This window comes from Oratosquilla oratoria, chromosome 9 (genome assembly GCF_046742065.1).
Source record: "Oratosquilla oratoria isolate Oo_2021 chromosome 9, ASM4674206v1, whole genome shotgun sequence".
Taxonomy (NCBI): domain Eukaryota; kingdom Metazoa; phylum Arthropoda; class Malacostraca; order Stomatopoda; family Squillidae; genus Oratosquilla; species Oratosquilla oratoria.
In genome coordinates, this window is record NC_134785.1 from 2,965,585 (window position 1) to 2,984,847 (window position 19,263).

The 19,263-nt window shown below is 36.4% G+C and overlaps 1 protein-coding gene across 14 annotated transcripts in view; it reads right to left on the bottom strand.

Moving 5' to 3' along the window:
* The window catches only part of bru1 (bruno 1), a 228,053-nt gene that overhangs the window by 9,749 nt on the left and 199,041 nt on the right, over positions 1-19,263 (bottom strand). For 13 of the 14 annotated variants that reach the window (XM_076189799.1, XM_076189805.1, XM_076189804.1 and 10 more), the window contains 2 exons: positions 9,623-9,753; positions 1,066-6,664 (listed from right to left, as the gene is read on the bottom strand). In XM_076189799.1, the coding sequence (XP_076045914.1) occupies positions 9,626-9,753 (128 nt within the window). In that variant the 3' untranslated portion in view covers positions 1,066-6,664; positions 9,623-9,625. Of the gene's footprint in view, positions 1-1,065; positions 6,665-9,622; positions 9,754-19,263 lie in introns of those variants that run through there. The other variant, XM_076189797.1, reaches the window with a different exon arrangement.

Sequence of the window (19,263 nt, forward strand, 5' to 3'; positions counted from 1 at the left end):
TTTTTAATCTCCCAAGGCATTTAATTGTTTCAATCTACATTGTACTCTTCCATTTCCCACCACATTCACACCCAAGTATCTAAAACTATCCACTTCCTTCAGTCTCTCTCCTTTGATACTCACAGTCTGCTGCCATACATACATACATACACCAAGGCTTTTTCCCCCTTACAAGGGAGGTAGCCAAAAAGGAAAAGGCATAAAATCATTCCCACCTATTCCATCCCTGAATACACTCCACACCCCTCCACCCTCCCTCTTACCTTAGCACCTCCTGGATGACGGGTCATCCCTGCACCTTGTCCACTGCCCTGGGTCAGAAGCAATGTTGCAAGACACAGCACATCCACAGCAAGGCCGCTTCATTAAATCGGCGACCTTCCCTCTCCGTCCCCCCATGCATAAAAGGAGAAGACGGGGAGAAATCCCTTTGGGCTGTGTCAAATTTTGCTCACACATACTACCTCACCCCCCATTCCACCTCATTCATAAAATGCCATATTCTTAAAAACTTATTAGATTCCTACAAAATTGGTATGTCTGTCTGCACACAGGCATGCTGCATCTGAAAATAATCAGTTCTGAGGCCTGACACTAAGCCTAACATATCCTATTAGTATGGCTGCCAATGAGTGAAAAAAGGTTGATGTGAATGGGTCAATCCAACATGCACCAACTGCCACTTGTGCGGATGTTTAGGAGCAGGACACAAGCCCACTTTGGGAATTGGCCCAGGACATAAAATACCAATTTCTGAGGTGGGTTTATGTCCTGGGCCCAAACATCTACACAAGTGACAGTTGGCGAGTGTTGGATTATGAGACTTAGGTGTATGGTGGGGATTATGAGGATAAATGGACTGAGATGTTCAAGACCTTCCATGTACACCACCTACTTCCATCACTAACAGCAACTAAATACTGCACAATTTTTTAAAGAAATAATTAGAATATAGCCAGCCTTCACAGCACAGTCCACAAAGAAGACACAAAACTGTTGATTATCTTTATGTTGTTTGGTGTCTTATGACACTATTCTGTAATTCAAGGTTATAATGAAAACCACTTTTCCTTTGAAAATACTTTATTCTTCTGCTGCTATATCCTTGTACATTTTCATTACAAAATACGTAATTGGCGTCTCGGAAGTAGAAAAGCCTACTTGTGTTGTTTCAGTATTGTCGGGCTGCACAGCTTTTAGTAGTTGAGAGTGGAAAAGACTGAACCCAAATCTGAATATCTCCATATTGGAGAGATGCATTTCTTAAGAGAAATCATTTTGTGTCAAAGGTCTAAAATCCTCAACTCTGAATCAATAGTCTAATGAAAACAGAATATATTAGCTTTTCTTATATTGAATCTTTATGAAAAAGTGAGGGGGGGGGTAAATTACATTATAAATAACAAAAAACATTAAAATAACCATGGTCATACAAATAACAATACAACTGAAAGCAACATGAATAATCTTAAAGAACAATAAAACCCACTTGTAATGACAGCCACACTTGGAGTTAAAACAGACGTGAATGTACATACTACAATATCAGCTGTGCAATACATAGGAATATTTGTATATTAAAAAAACAAACATATCATATTTTTCAACATTAATTGACATTTTTGCTGAACAAAACTGATAATGGACCAAGATATAGACAATTTCAAGCATCAGACGAATACCTCCAGTCTAAACAATGTAAAATCATTCTCTAGACGGACACTACAATTTTTCAGTGCAACGAGACAATACTGGATGCAATAAAAATAATAATGATCTTTACAATGACAATATGAACACTGATAAACAAGATAAGGTTGTTAATGATCATAAACAACTGGAAATAAAAACTGACATGAAATACAATTGAAAACAAAACCTGTCAAAACTCTAAATACAATGACAAATTTTCCTATTTTCCCACACACTGTTATGTGTAAAAGGGCACAACACTACACAACAACTGTACATAGGTGGTCACCGAGTCCCATGGGTCAGGAGCATTAAAGGAAGTGGACTGAAGAGATAGGAATACTAAGAATACAAAGAAATTTCACAAAAAGATAGCAAGGAAAAATGATGGAGAGAGAAAAAGAGAGAGAGAGTGAGGGAGTGAGAGACAGAGAAAGAGAGTGAGCATGTAAGGGAGGGAGAAAGAGATAGAGAAAAAGGGAGTAAAGAGAAAGAAAAAAGAGAAAGAAAAAAAGAGGAGAAAGAAAGAGAGACAGGTAGAAGCAGGACTGCAGTTGCTCAAAGAGTTGCCCGATAAAACATACCTGGCATTAATGAAGATAGTCAATGTAGTGGTTGGTGACTCTGTTTATAATAAATTACAATTAATTTCTAGTTTATGTTTCTGTATTCCAAAAGAGCCCTCAGCCTTGGAAAGAAACCATCATGTGGAATTGACAAGCTTAGCCACGAAGTGATTCAAAGCTACATCCAATTCTGCATGGATAAATATGTATATATTCTGAGATATACATGTATAAGTACAAAATGGGATGGGTTCTCTCCTACATAAACACTGATCTTATCTCCTTACCTATTCAGCCCAGTTCGGGGGGGGTTGGCAGCAAGCAAGTCAAACCTATTTCAAAATAGACAAACATCTACACTTGTACACCAATCTGATGGGGGATATTTCCAAACAAGAAGTTTCCTTTGACATCATGACAAGAAAATTCATGAACTGAATATACAGTGACAACTTGAATTGGACAAGAAAGATGAAAAACAAGTAAAAAGCTGACAATAGCTGAGGACTTGCTCACAACACAAATTCTCTCCCATTGAGTCCAATCTAAGTATAAACTTTCCTTCTTACACTCTCATAACTTAACTGATTGACTACATGGTTTGACTGACTTAAAGACAAGACATATGACTTTGAAAACAGTTGTGTTCCTGAGTCTGGTGGCTGATAGGACTTCTACATCACTGGTTTACACAACACACGAGATGCAAAAGGAAACGGCTTTCAATGGCAAAGGCATGTTATTGGCAATTGATGAATAGATGTAACCTTCCCTCTTATATAGACTTCCTCTATGTCCATCACTAAAGCTAAAAATTTTATGGTCACTGATAAAATTGGCACACAATGCTTATTACTAAACATCAAATGAGGCAGAGTTGCTCTTCTCTGTTTATGTAAAACCCATGATAACCAGAAGATACATGACAGGCAGAGTCTCACTCATTACTTCAGAAAAAAATGTTAAAGATGTGGCAGCATATGAATGAAGGAATGCAATTGTTGTTGTCTTGCTAGGTGTTTGCCTTGCTCATATTAGTTCTCCGGTTCTCCTTCACTAGCCTTGCTCTAATGAGAGCACATACCCTTTCCTACTCGATAGACAATTGCGACTTCTTGGCCTCATCTCTTGCCGTTTCCCTGTGGTGCATGAGAATGGCTGACCAGCATCAACGACAAACACAAGCAGAAGAATAACACACACAACTTTTTTTTTCCACTCGCGAGACAGATGCAGGCTATACCCCAATGGTTTTATTGATTGGTATCACTTATCAGGATACAACCATTGACAGCTTCTGTATTTTAATAGTGATTTTCAAACTCAAGTTAAAATTTCATATATACATACACTGAAAAGCCTCTTTCCCCTTACATCTGGGTGGCTTTAATTTTTCATGGTAAAAAAAAAAGATATATACCCCATTCAATGCAGCTGTAATTAACCATTTGGGATATAAGCTGCTCACATCCCCTATTTCCCAACCCAAGCAATACCACCAATATGGGATCAAAACACACACAAGAAGGAGAAAGAAAAAAGAAAGAAAAAATAATAATAATAATGGAAAAAAAAGAGAGAGAGAGAGAAAGAAAATAAAATTCTAAAGAGTAATCATTTAGGGTACCAAGTAGACAGGATAACCAACAGTGGGACAGAATAATGGTAATACTAATTAGCAACCAACAAGGGAGTACATGCTTACATGGTATAATATATATATATATATATATTTATATATATATGGTAGATTCAAAACAAACCCAACAGAAACACATGAATCATAGCATTTATATAGATAATATTCATCTTTGCTAGAATTTTACGCTGCTTTACTAAATCAAGGCTTTCAATTAAATCAATCAAAAAATCCCACTATGTGTAAACTTCTATATATATATCTTAACACAACTACATCAAATAGTACACCCAGCTACGTGTGAAAGCTCTCTTAAAATAGCACAGGCTACATAGTATTAACAGGCCTTTCCATTTGGTTGACAGAAATTAAAATGAATTAGATTTTTTCCATTTTCAGCCCAATTTTTCTATGAAGCAAATGAGCTATTTAACCAAGGCACACATCTACAGACATTACTGCTCCTGACCTGTAGAATACCGAATAACAAAACAACAAAATAAAACAACCCACAATCTAGCAGTTAAATTAAAGATGGAACCTAAGATTAAAAAAAAAATAATAATAATAATAATAATAAAAAATAAAAATAAATAAAAATGCACAAAAGATTACACTTAAATCTTTTCGCTTTCATTTACGTAACATTTTGTCTTCTGCAAACTCAAGTGGATGCAGGAACAAGCTCAACTCAAATGACATCAGGTAGAACAGTGTGATACCTGGGCAGGGGTACACAGATACGAAGACATACACCATATCAGTCTTTGGTTAGCCAATAGCTAATCGTGATGGATGCTACAATCAGCCTACACCATCACCTTAGCCTGCTATTACGATGTCTTTACAGTGCATCAACAACATGGCCTTGCAAACTGCTGGGAGGAGTAAAGGAGATTGAAAGCTACAACAACCACCAGTCGGGTTACTGTACATACACATTTTCTCAGCCTTTGACTCGACACCTGAATGAGTTGCAAGCCATGAAAAGCACTCCATCCCCTGGAATGCATTTGCAAGCGACTAGGAAATGTCAAGTACGTCTTACTGCTTGACATGAATACCGCTACTTTTATGTAGGACTACCCTGACAACAGGTATCATAAGAAATTGATTCTAGTGTCTCTTAGTGGAAGAATTATCATCATCTTCATCTTAGATCTAAAATTGACAAAGACAAACATAGACAAGTGGCTTATAAGGGCCGTAACCTGCTATAAAAATAGGAAGGTTGCTGGATTACAGATATACATATACAAAAGTTTGCTAGCTTTTGTACTGATAAAATCAATCTATTCTCACAGCTGCATATAAAACGTTCATCATCATCATTCCATCAGGCAGCGCTACTTTACGTTCTTTTGCAACACACACCATCAACATACATGGGGGCAGCAGTGGATTCCCGTACAAAAGAGTCCAATAGCAAGAGTGGGATATTTGTGTGCGCATTTGTGCTTGGGTTCCCTTGCAGATACTACAACCATGGCAGGGACTAAAACACAACATGGAGGTACAACCTAGCACAAAAATCATAACAGTATGGTGCAATTTCAAGTTGCCACAGTTGGAAAATGAGTTACACATAAAACAATACATAACCTTGCCTGTAGCATCATCATCCCTTGTCCAAACCAAAATTAAATAATGGCTCAGACTGCTCTCTGGCTTAACTACCACAATGACAAATCCTTAACATGAACAAACTCTTTAGGGCAATGAAGAGGAAAGAAGCTCATGTTCCTTGGATGCTCACAGGTGAGGGACCAAAGAAATATATATATATATATATATATATATATATATATATATATATATATATATATATATATATATATATATATATATAGATATATATATATATATATATATATATATATATATATATACACACACATACATATAGATAAATAAAAAAAAAGTAAGTACGAGCAAAGCTATAACCATTACAATCTCCTTTCTGAAACACAAGTTGAAAAAAAAGTGACTACCAATGCTATTCTTTCAATCCTTGTAAAAACTGTATACTTGTGTAAGAAGTCAAAAGAGTCACCTGTAATATCCACTCCATAGGTCCCTCGGGATGGCAAGAGTTCCTACATACTGAATGGGCATTACGAGAAAGACATGTTACGTCTCTGATAGAAAAGTATCTCTGGACCAAATTAGGTCAATTAATGTAAAATTATGACATTATGAAAAAGAGCAAGTCATCATCTTATCTGATTTGTAGATAAATGAGTATATTCTATTACATTTATTTATTTATTTTTTATCTCATTTTTTTTCAATTTTGTTTAGTTAAAATATACAATTTTGGAATTCCATTTATAGCAACTTATGACTGATTTGTGTGACTGCAGCTACCTTTGGATATGAGCTACCTTATCAGCTGTCTGGGACTGCTTGCACCTAAAGCATCAGGGGACATGAGCTCCACACATAATGGAAGTATGTGATGACAAAATTCATCATCAGTTTTTCAATCATCCAAAGAGGGAGGATTTTTTTCAGTACACTGCTACATAAGAAACACAGGTAGTAGTAACAGTGGTAATAGTAATAGTGGTAGTTGTAGTAGTAGGAGTAGTAGTAGTAGTAGTAGTAGTTTGGAGTCTACTGTCATTTGGTTAGTGGTGGTTAGACCTGGTATGTTGGAGACTAACCACACGTAGAGCATAGACATACGTACGTTACGCATGAGTGGGACGTAGACACTGTATACGGACGGCAGGCAAAACGGGGCACGCATGGTACAACATGGCAGCTAGGTGACCAACGGAAAAAAAAAGAAAAGAACAACAATCAGTCGTGGCACAAGACAAAACATATTTAGACGTGAATGGATCGGACACTTATGTAGGCGGGTGTAACCAATAAATGACAGTGGATTGCAAAAAACCCAGACAAAAGCTACAACATAGAGGAGAAGGATGGTCCATCCATTCAAGCCTTGGGGTTCATGCAACAAATAAGTCTTTATCAAAACAAGATTTTTTTTTTTTAAAAACTGCAACATCAGCTAAAAAACCTGGAATGTGTAGAATGACTAGGTGAAAATAATAAAAAATCACAAACTACTGGCAGCAAAAATGTCCCTGTCATACTGTATTTGGTCTTCTTGAATTCTTCTCATCTATGAACACACAAATGGAATCTAAAACAGCAAAGCTACTGCTTCTATACTGTTATGTTACTAATGATGCTATGAAAACATTCTAGAGTAATGAATATATCCACCACCACTATCATGATAAGCTTTGTAATCTAGGTTCTGGTGGTATGTTGTAAAGAGAGCAATTCTTAATTCATCATTGACTCTTAAAACTGTAAAAAACAAAGTACAGCTATTTCTCTCTACTGGGAACTGTCAAAAATACAGAAATCTCAAATATCTGGAACAAAAATGTCCCAAAAATATGGATACCAGATACACTTCCTGATATTCTGGTCTATTTTCTTTCCAAACATTGGAGATATTCTTAATTTTTCAAACTCCAAATAGAGACAATTATCCGTATGTTTATAGGCTATTTAAGGCCACATAAGAAAATGAAAAAAAAAAAAAAAAAAAAAAAAAAAAAAAAAAAAAAAAAAAAAAAAAAAAAAAAAAAAAATCCCCAAAAGAGTTTCATTACACTATCAACTGCTTGTAATATCTGTAGCTGTACATAAGCCTAAAGGACAATACTTCAGCTATTTCCCTGCCATAAGAAATCACTTTGAGTGTAAATATTAGTCCTTTTAATTAAGTTACACACTGATTGTGTTGTTTTATCACAGAGTTTTGAGCTTTGTAAACACTGAATTTATTTTGGACATACAAGTTCAACAAAAACCAACAACATCTGTGTGTGGCAAATGCACATTAATTTGTTTTTCCTTCTGTTGTCTTTTCTTGATAAAGTTTTAGTATGATACTGTGATGTAATATGTGGAGTTGTAGTGTATGTAGCCAAATGTATACAAGTGTCCATATGTCAACATGTAAAGACATTCAGACACTACAACAGATAAATATTAAATAAATATATAATGAGTTAAAAAAAGTAAGAACTTACGAACAGAAAACATATAATTTCCACAATAACATAATACTTTATTTAAACCTGATAGCAAAATTCACTTAGGCACCATGTAATCTACATCACTACGTGACAAAATCTTCCACACAGTCTATGTGACTTTCCATAGGCAGCTTGTCAAAGCTCCGTACATCAAGCAAAGAGTACAGATGTTATAGCTGTACAAGGCAGTTAAACGTACAGATGCTACAGCTGTATCACGCAGTTCAACGTACAGATGTCACAGCAGTAACAAACCCATCTGTGTATTGTCAAACATCTGTACATTATCAAACACCGTACATGTACTTTTGATAGAAGGCAATTACACTCTGCACAAATGGTCAAGAAAAATCACAGCAACAAGTTTCATAGCACATCCAAGTACCCAGAGTTCAGACTCCTAATGAGTCATCTACAGGTCCATGGGAATGATTAGTAGGTGTCCAAGCTCTGGTAACTTATAATATCCTTTCAGCATTTACTACTGTGGTTTTCCTTGCCTCAGTACATGAAATGGAGGACAATCCCTGACAGAATAAGTACTGCATCTGTTATTTTTTTCCATTGGATTTACTTGACAAAGGATGTATAAATAATTATGATGCTTGTCTCAACTTGAATAATCATCAAAATACTTATTTTAGGATCTTTCAGGTGTTCTGTATTTAGTAAAGCTATCTCAGGGGTTTTAGAAACTTCATGTACTGCATAAACAGTAATAATCAATGAAATACAAATTAAAAATATTTGCTGACAATATCATTAAAGTTTTCAAGAGTGATTAATTTCTTTTCTGAGGGTGTCACAGTTCATGCTCAAAATACTTCAGAGTTCTTTCAGTGTAATTCAAAATTAAATTGAGTGCTGGAATTTATGTTATTTTCATTTAACAGGAGCTAGTAATAACAAAGCTATGACTGTCTGGATACTCCTAAAGCTCTTTCATCATGGCTCTTAGAGACTAATTTGATTGAAGCACTTTTTTATTTACATAATCCTCCAAACCACCACAGGATTGATTCAATATCTAATCAGTTTGATTGCTTAGAATCAAAACACCATTTATACAATTTAAAACATTATTAAAAAACATTTACTAGATATACTATATTTACCATGCCCCATATATTTTTCTGTGGGCATGTCTTACTCAAAGTTATGTATTCACATGAGAAATTAACTCAGAGTACTGTAGCAGAACACATTTCAAGGAATTAATCTAACCTATATCGAAAACCTATACAAGTCTATCATCCCTATGTTGAGTGTCAATTTCTATGATCTACAAACATGAGTTAAGACAAGCATCTGTCTCCCCATCAAAATCTGAACCTATGCACAGTATCTATGTGATTCTATGATTGTCTACTAGCAAATGGAACTAGCATTGCCCCTCACCATTTCATTTCCCAAACCCAAAGTCAAACATTACATCGTGACTAATTGCATGACCATTAGAACAAATGACTCTCACTGTACAATGTACACTACTGTACACTATAAGTTCTGCAAATACATATGACCAAACACTTTGACCAACTTGAGTCCCGACACGCTATGAACACAGCCACCAACGTACTCATGGACTCACTGGGCTTTCCATAGGACCAAGACCTACAGGACACAGCAACAATGACAGGAGGAGGAGAAGGAGGTACCTGTTAGTAAGGCTTGCCGTCTGACTTGGATCGTTTGAGTTGGACCTTGAGGCGTTTGTTGCCGATCTGCTGGCCGTTCATGTGCTGGATAGCACGCTGAGCGTCCATGGCACTCTCGTAGGACACAAATCCTGTAACATAGGAAAATTAGAGATGAAACAAAACTGTACTGTTATGGTGGCCAAAAAATGTTACAATGATAAAATATACTGACAAAAGACCTTTCAATCTAATGTGACTGGATAAAGAAAAGAGAAGAAAAGAAAAGAAAAGAAAAAAGAAGATGAATAAAACACACAAATACACTCACACGTCAGATTGACAGTGAATATTGGAACTCTGAAAAAAACACAATTTTAATGGATTTCAGTGATGAGGGAGTACCTGTGTTGTATTGATGGGGAAGGATGAAAGCTTGTGGTGTAGTGGGCAGGTGAAGAAAAAGGAGAAGGGGAGGCATTATTGAAGAAAATGGAAGAAAATGAGGAATGGGAGGAACGGGCCTTGGAAGTCAGAAAGGGTGTAAATAAAAGGTGTGCAGATGACACAGCTGAGGATGGACAGGTGAGCAAAAGTATTAAGAGTAGGAATATAGATAAAAGCAGCTCAATGGAAAGAGGAGATAATTACTTCTATGGATTTAATGACAGAGGAGATGACAACCTCCCCCAACTAGTAAGTATAGAGGAGAAATTAACAAAAATGAACAAATCATGGGAGATTAGGTTTAGTCAACTCGTGCTAGTTACACAAAGAGTTGATAAACTGGAAGAACTAAAGAAGAAAAATCAGAACCTAAAATAGAAGAATTAAAAAGATAGTTAAAAGAAGTAAAGGATGAGAATGAGGAATTAAAGAGGAATAATAAAGAGAATAAAGAGTCCATAGCAAATGAGGTAAGTGGTTGGAAAAAAGTCCAAGAGAATAACAAAATTGAATTTAGAGATATAGTGAAACAACAGATGAAAGAACAAACTAAGGACAGTTATTAAAGTGATGAGAGAGAAGGAGAATATAGTAAGAGACTTAGCAGATAAAAAGAAATGTATAATTATATTAAGAATGGAAGAAAAGCATAATCCAAATAGGACTACAAGAGTAAAAGAGAAGGAAAAGTAAACAAGGTATTAAAAATAGTTCAAGAAGATAAACAAGAAATAGAGAAAGAAACTGAAGAAATATATAAACTGAGGAAATACAATATAGACAAGACCAGACCAATTAAGGTTGAATTCAGGTCACAAACAACAGCAGAGAATGTCTTATCAAAAAAGGGAAACTAGCAAAAAGTGAACAGTATAAACAGGTAGATAAACAGAGAGATGAATAAAGAGGAAAGTGAGGAAGAGAAAACAAAAAGAATCAAAGCTAAGGAAAAAAAATGAGAACAAAACAGAGACAAAGAGAAATTCTATTGGAGAGTAGTGGATATGAGAGGAAATGGTTCATAGTAGAGAAATACGGAAAGAAAGCAGAAAACAGGATGGAGGTAACAGAAAATTAAAAGTGTCTTTCATAAATATAGATGGCTTAATAACAGGATTGAATGAACTGAATGATTACCTGAAGGAAAAAGAAGCGGACATAATGGGAATTGTAGAGACAAAATTGAAAGATCCATTACCACCCAATAGTGTAGGACATGGTACATATAATTATTGGATTAATTAGAAACAGAGAAGGAAAACAAGGGGGTGGAGTTATGTTCCTGACTAAGAAGGATATAAATGTGAGGACTGTTACATATGGAAAGAACAGAGTGGAGATGATTATGATGGAAATAGAGGACAGGGATAAGAAGATCAGGAATTTTGTGGTAAATTAAGTGCCTCCTAAAATGGCTTCGTGGGAAGAGAGAGAACACAAGAAGACACAAGGATAACACTAAATAAGATAATGGAAGATGGAGGATGAATAATTATAATGGGTGACTTTAACTATAAAGAAATCTGCTGGGAAGAGATAACAGTGAAGGGTGGAGACGACCTATGGGGAAATGTGCTACTTGATATGATTACAGAACATACAATGACATAATGGATACATGAGAATACTAGGTATAGAAATGAGGAAGAACCATTGAGTCTGGACCTGATAATCACATCAGAACCTGAAATAGTGGACAAGATTGAATATAAGACACCACTAAGTAAAAGTGACCACATATTAGTTGAACTGGAACTAAATGAGGAAAAATACATGGGAAAAAACAAACAATATAGAAAGGGAAGATTGATGTATGGATTTTTTTTTTTTTTTTTATAAAATAAGAAAATTCTTTAAAAAAGCAGATTGGGAAAGGATACACAAGGAGGAAACAACAGTAGAAGAGGAATGGAAAATTCTGACAACTTATAAAGGAGTGGAAAAGTATGTTCCAAGACAAACAAGAAAAAGGATATGTAAAATGTTGGTACAACAAAAGATGTAGGGAGTTAAAAGACAAAAGGGATAAAGCTTAGATAAAATGGAAGACAAAAGACCTGAAAAATGGAAAATATATACTAGTTATAGAAATCAATATGTACAAGTGCGCAGAGAAGAAAAGAGAAAATATGAAAAGGTGTCACAGGAAAATGTAAACATCACCCAAAACTATTTTATAGATTTGTAAACAACAAACTGAAAAACAAACAAGAATTAGTGAAACTATGACAAGGAGGAATAGAATACACAGAGGAAATAGAAATGGCAGAAATTATGAACATAAGTGTATTCAGGGATGGAATGGGTGGGAATGATTTTATGCCTTTCCCTTTTTGGCTACCTCCCTTGTAAGGGGGAAAAAGCCTTGGTATATGTATGTATGTATGTATTTATTTCAAGTCAGTGTTTACAAGGGAGATCATACAACTTAGAGATGTCGAGTGGGAGGAGAAAGTCCCCCCCTATGAAAGAGATAGAAGTAACAAGGAAAGAAATAATGAATCACCTGAGTAATCTCAATGTTAGAAAATTGCATGGACTAGATAAAATGGCAAACTGGATTCTGAGATAATGCAGGAACGAACTAACAGACATAATACATAGTCTAATAAGTAGTTCATTAAAAGAAGAAAAAGTTCCAGAAGATTGGAAAAGAGCAAATATAGTACCAATATATAAAGGGGGAAACAAGGAAGACCCCTATAGACCAGTCCTTCTTATAAGTACGATAGCTAAAATTTGTGAAACAATGATCAAAATTAGATGGGTAAGGCATTTGGAAAAAAACAATGTACTAAATCCAAGGCAATTTGGATTTAGACAAGGAAGATTATGTATTTACCTAGTTGTATTATACGGGAAGGGAGCTATGCTTGTGGTGACCTGTCTTTGTGTCACAAACTTGATGTGCTTCTATTCAAGACTAATAGATATAATACAAGAACGAGATGGACGGGCTGATTGTGCATTTCTAGACCTGAAAAAACTTTTGATAAGGTGCCACACAAGAAATTGCTTAAGAAATTAGAAACTGCAGGAGGAATACAGGGCAAAATACTTAAGTGGATGGAAGACTTCTTGCATGAACGAAAAATGAGAGTGGTGATAAGAGACAAACATTCTAATTGGGATGAAGTGATTAGTGGAGTTCCACAAGGAATAGTTTTGGCCCCAATAATGTTTGCTATATATAATATTGATATGGATAAAGGAATTGAAAGTTATATGAGCTTCTTTGCGGACAATGCAAAACTGTTGAAAAAAGTGAACACTGTAGAAGATTGTGAGTTGCTGCAGAGTGATCTCAATAAAGTATGGGAATGGAGTAGGAAGTGGGAGATGGAATTCAATGTTAAGAAGTGTAGTATAATGGAATTTGGAAGAAGTAAAAAAAGAATAGTGGGATCATATACATTGGGAGAGGAAGAAATTAAAAAAGTGGAAAATGAGAAGGACCTGGGAGTCATTATTATGAATAATATGTCCCCTGAAAAACATATAAACAAAATTTTTGGAGAAACTTATAATTCAATAAGATCAATCAAAGTGGGATTTACATACCTGGACAAAGAAATGGTGGAGAAAATACTAGTCACTTTGATAAGACCAAGATTGGAGTATGCATCAACAACGTGGTCATCAAGTACAAAAAAATGTATAGCAAAACTTGAAAGAATACAAAGAGCAATTATGAAATTGTCACCAACGCTCTCAGAACTATCAGATGCGGAGACACTGGCAAAACTTGAGCTACAGACATTGGAGCAAAGAAAAGAGAGAGGAGACTTGATAACTATTTATAGAATCATGAAAGGCATAGAAATTATTGATAGAGAGGATCTAATAAAATGGGATAGTAGAGATACAAGAGGACATGGAAAGAAAATAAAAAAAGACAATTACAGAAGAGACCTGAAAAAGAACAGATTTCCCCACAGGATAATAGATGTTTGGAACAAGTTAGATGAAAATGTGGTGTGTGCAAAAATGATACACGAATTTAAAAACAGGCTAAATAAAATGAGATATGAAGACGGGACACCACGAGCATAGCTCCCCTTCCCATAAAATACAACTAGATTAATACACACACAAAGCTAGGAAAAGATGGAAAAGAGACAAAAAAATGACTAAATGGCAAACATACATCAAACTGAGAAATGAATATGTAGACATATGCAGAGAGGAAAAAAAGAGGTAAATTCACACAAGTCAAGTTTGGACAAAGTGAAACTTCAAAGAAAAGAATTAAGATCTTCATCTGTTCTGACACTACAAAGCAAAGCTGATAAATTTTGCACCCTCCCACTAGAACCACGTGACTCAGACTCCTTGAGTTGGTGGAGAGACAACCACAACTCATATCCTGAACTTGGAAAAGTTGCCAACAAAATGCTGTACTCTCCACCATCTTCAGTGGAGAGTGAGTGCCACTTCAGTATTGGTAGTAATGTCTAAACCCCACACCATAACTGGATGACTCCATGAACAGGGGAGGAATTGATGCTGTTGAACTTCAATTTGTGAATGTTTAACTTTGACTATTAACCCAGTGAATGTGGCAGTACTCTGGTGAGTCAACATGTTGGAAAAAAAATCAATGAGTTTTTTGTTCCTTTCTTGATTTTATATCCAGACACAACATTAAAAAAAAAAAAAAAAAAAAAAAAAAAATATATATATATATATATATATATATAATATGTATATATATATGGGCAGGGGGGTGGGGTAGTATGTATGAGTAAATTTTGACGCAGCCCGAAGGGATTTTCTCCCCGTCCTCTCCTTATATGCAAGGGGGGACGGAGAGGGGGGGTCGCCGATTAAATGAAGCGGCCTTGCTGTAGATGTGCTGTGTCTTGCGACACTGCTTCTGACCCAGGGCGGTGGGCAGGGTGCAGGGATGACCCGTCATCCAGGAGGTGCTCAGATGAGAGGGAGGGTGGGAGGGGTGTGGAGTGTATGTAGGGATGAAATGGGTGGGAGTGTTTTTATGCCTTTCCCTTTTTGGCTACCTCCCTTGTAAGGGGGAAAAAGCCTTGGTATATGTATGTATGTATGTATGTATATATATATAGTGTATACATATATATATATATATATATATATATATATATATATTGCCATTTTCTGCATTCCATGGGTCAAATATTAGATAGTAGAGACTGAGTTAGGTTTAGGTTTTACTATTAAGGTAGGATTAAGAAATTTATTAATTAAAAATTTATGCTCTCCACATGTGTTTTATTTAATACCATGCATTAAAAAATTCAAGTTACTTAAAGTTAGTATTTACATCAAAATCCATGAAATAGGTAATTTTTAACCTCTTTTTCAACCAATAGAAAAGAATACAATCATACATTGATAATCATAAAGTGGTCAATCAATTAGCACTTCATTAAGTTCATTGAATTATTAGTATCCAACAGCTCAACAGCTCAACAAGTAAAAATCATAGTTTAATTATATTAAAAACTGATATACCGTAATTGTATAAAGTGGAATCAGCATTGGTATTGGCATCGGCAACTAAGAGTGAATAGGAATTGGCATCGGCAATTAAGAGTGAATAGGAATCAGCATTGGCATTGGCAAAAAAAATGGAATCGGTACACTCCTACTGCCCATCTTCTTACTGCTGCCTCTTCCATTATCATCTATCCATCTGCATCTTTTGTCTTTTCTTCTCTACTTGATTAATTTCCTCTTCCTCTCTTTTCCTTCCTAAACATCTTTTCATTACTTTCAAAATTTTCTGTCATACTCTTACCCCATTTCACATCTGCTCTCCTCTTTGCCTCCTTTATTTTATGCTTTACTTTTCTTCTCTTTTCTTTGTACCTCTCATAAGATTCTCTTGTCCTATTTTGTAACCAATCTAAGAATTCTTATTTCTTCTTTTCTACAACCTTCTTTGTTTCATCATCCCACCACTCACTACCCTTCCTTCAATTTCCTCCCATCCTCTTTGTTCCATACACCATCTTTGCACACCTTGTGACTCCCACCTTGAACCATCCCCTTTTCTCCTCTACTTCTAGTTCTACTCTATCCTTCACTCCCTCCCACTCCTCTCTCACCTTCTTCTTATACTCCTTTTCTTTCTCATTTAAGCAGTTTACTCTAAGCGTCTCCTACCTTCTGTCATTTTCCTTTCTCCATCTATCCTCCACTCTCAACTTACCTTCCACCAAAATATGATCTGAAATTCCCCCATTCTCTCCCCTTAGAACATGTATATCCAAAACTCTTCCTAATCTTCTCCTGGTTACCATTATATAGTCCATTAAACCCCTATCTACCACCCTCCCATCCACCACCCTCTCCCATGCATACTTAAGCTTGACTTTCTTCCTAAACACTGTGTTTGCTATCATCAGCTCTCTTTCTAGACACATTTCCACCATTATCTCTCCACTATTACTTTTTCCTGGAACTCCACACTTCCCAACCACTCTGGCTATTGGTTAATCTCCTACCCTAGCACTGAGACCTCCCAGTACCACTACACTGACATTTCTCCCAAAACCCTCTATGCACTCATTTAAATCCATCAAAAGCGCCTCCCTTTCCTTTTACACTCTTCTCACTACCAGGCCTATATGCACTTACAAAAACCCACATCTCCCTTCCCAGTTTCACCTTCATCCACATTAACACTGAAGAAAACCTCCTTCCACTCCACCATATGTTTACCTATCTCTTCACTTACTAGTATAGCCACCCCTTTTCTCCCTTATCCTCTCTTCACTCCTGAAACCCTCCCAACTACACAACCAAACTCAAAATTGCTCCTCCCTTTCAACTTAGTTTCACTCAATGCCAACACATGCATCTTTCTTCTCACAAACATAATGCTTATCTCTTCCCTTTTACTCTCATCACCACATCCACCCATATTGAAAGACCATAACCTTAGGGTTCTTGTTGGAAAACTCCTCCCAGTCCCTCTTATCCCTTTGCTTTATTTTAGAAATGTCCCCTTTGGGGCTCTAGAAAGATGCCTAGTCCTGCCCATCCTATTTTTGTTGCACTGAAAGAGATAAAAGCTGGTAAGGCCCCTAGGTTAGAGGTTTTTATTTGGAGTGTCTCATGGAGGGACTAGTTATAGTGGAATGGCTGGTAAGATTGTTTAATGTATGCCCCAGGGAAGGAAGTGTACTAGTAGACTGAAGTAGTGCATATATACTTTCTCTATATAAGGGGTCAGTCTGCTAAGTGTAGTCAGTAAAGTGTATGGGAGGGTGTTAACCTCTTAATATGAGTCAAATTCTTGTGGGCAGCATCAGCTGCCTGATGTACGATGATGCATCACAATACTTGCTTTATGGAATATAAAGTTACAGCTGTATTACTTGTTCTCTTTCACTCTGAATATAAATAACCACAGAAAATATGATCAAGCCAGTTCACAGAATATGGGGGTCACTCGGTTACAACTAAAAAATTAATATAATCAAGACACCAATGCCAGGATCCTCATATACCCACTCATGCCTTATGATGCCTACATAGGTGTCATTGTATGGAAGGGGTCAAACAGGATTATTTGGAGAGCAACACAGGGAGTAACTGTGGAACAGAGATAAGGGTTTACAAAATGAATAGGGTGTATAGATCAAATTTTTGCATTAAGACAAGTATGCAAGAAGTTTTTGGTATCTGGGGAATCATTGTGACCAAGGTACTGCATTTAGTGGAGGCTTGGAATATGAAGGAGGTAGAAAAGAAGAACCTAAATGTATTTGAGATTAAGTTAAAGAACTTTGGTTGGTGTTACAAGGATGAAAAGAGTGAGAAATGTGGTGAGGGAGAGAGCAGGAGTAGAGAGACAGCTGGCAGATGGGGTTGATGAAAGAGAGCTGAGATGGTTTGGGCATATACAATTAATGCATAAGGAAAGATTAAAAAGAGGTGTGGAAAACAGAAGTGAATGGAGTAAACTTGGGGGGGGGAAGACCAAAGAATGAGACAGATGGAAAGGGTGAAGAGGACAATGTGTATAAGAGGCATGTTTGTTGAACAAGGATGAGAGTACAAAAGATAGGAGTGAACAGAAAGTAGCACTGAGTGGGAGAGGGAAAGATACAACCCAAAAGGATGTTCTTGTCTCTTCCATAGATTTCTTGAGTGGATAAGGGTGGCACCATATAATGAAGCAATAGGAGTAAACCAGCTATGGCTGAAAGACCCTGCTGTGGAAACAGTGTTTTGCTGTTTTGTCTTTGACCTGAGCAGTGTGGAGAGGGATAGGGAAGACCCTTCATCCATCAATCAATCCCTTGCCCCAGGTATCTCTTACCAGAGACCCACAGTTCCCAGGCAACTGGCAACAGCCACTGGGTGGGCCCATAGATCGCTTAGGGAAGAAATTATATGTTGTCTATGGATTGTTTATGCAGGACATTGTGTGATGAGGTGGTCAGTATCTTCTGTGTGGTGGTTGCATCTGGAGCAGTTTGATTCTGTGGCCAGGCTTATGCTGTGTTGATATTGTCTTGGACCCAGATGGTGTCCAGGACACAAGTGTGCCAATGTGGTTCTTACTTCTTTAGAGAGAGATTTGTCTGTGGATGAGGTACTTAGATGGAAAGGACAATAAATGGGTTTTGGATGAGCATTGGATTGGGGGGGATGTAGGGTGGCTGTATGCTAAGATTTGGCCATCCCACTTTCAAAGGGCCTTGCCCCCCTTATAAGGAATGGCTGAGTCAGAAGATAAATCCATTCTATACCCTCCCCATCCTACATCCATCCAAAAATCCATTCTTATTGTCTCTCCCATCCTAGCACCCTGTGTTAATACATACATACATACATACATATATATATATATATATATATATATATATATATATATATATATATATACATACATGCACACATACTCAAAGAAGGAAAGGTACTAGAAGATTGGAAAAATGGAAATATTGTACCAATATATAAAGGAGGGAAAAGGAAAACCCAACACATTATGGACTGTTCTCTTTTACAAGCACAATAGTAAAAATATGTGAAAAAGTTATCAAAAGTAGATGGATTAAACATCTGGATGAAAATCTACTGAATCCAAAACAATCTGGCTTTAGACAAGGAAGATCATGTGCCACTAACTTGATTTGCTTTTACTCGAGGCTAATAGAAATAATGCAAGAAAGGGATGGATGAGCAGATTGTGCTTTCTTAGATTCACAAAAAGCATTTGATAA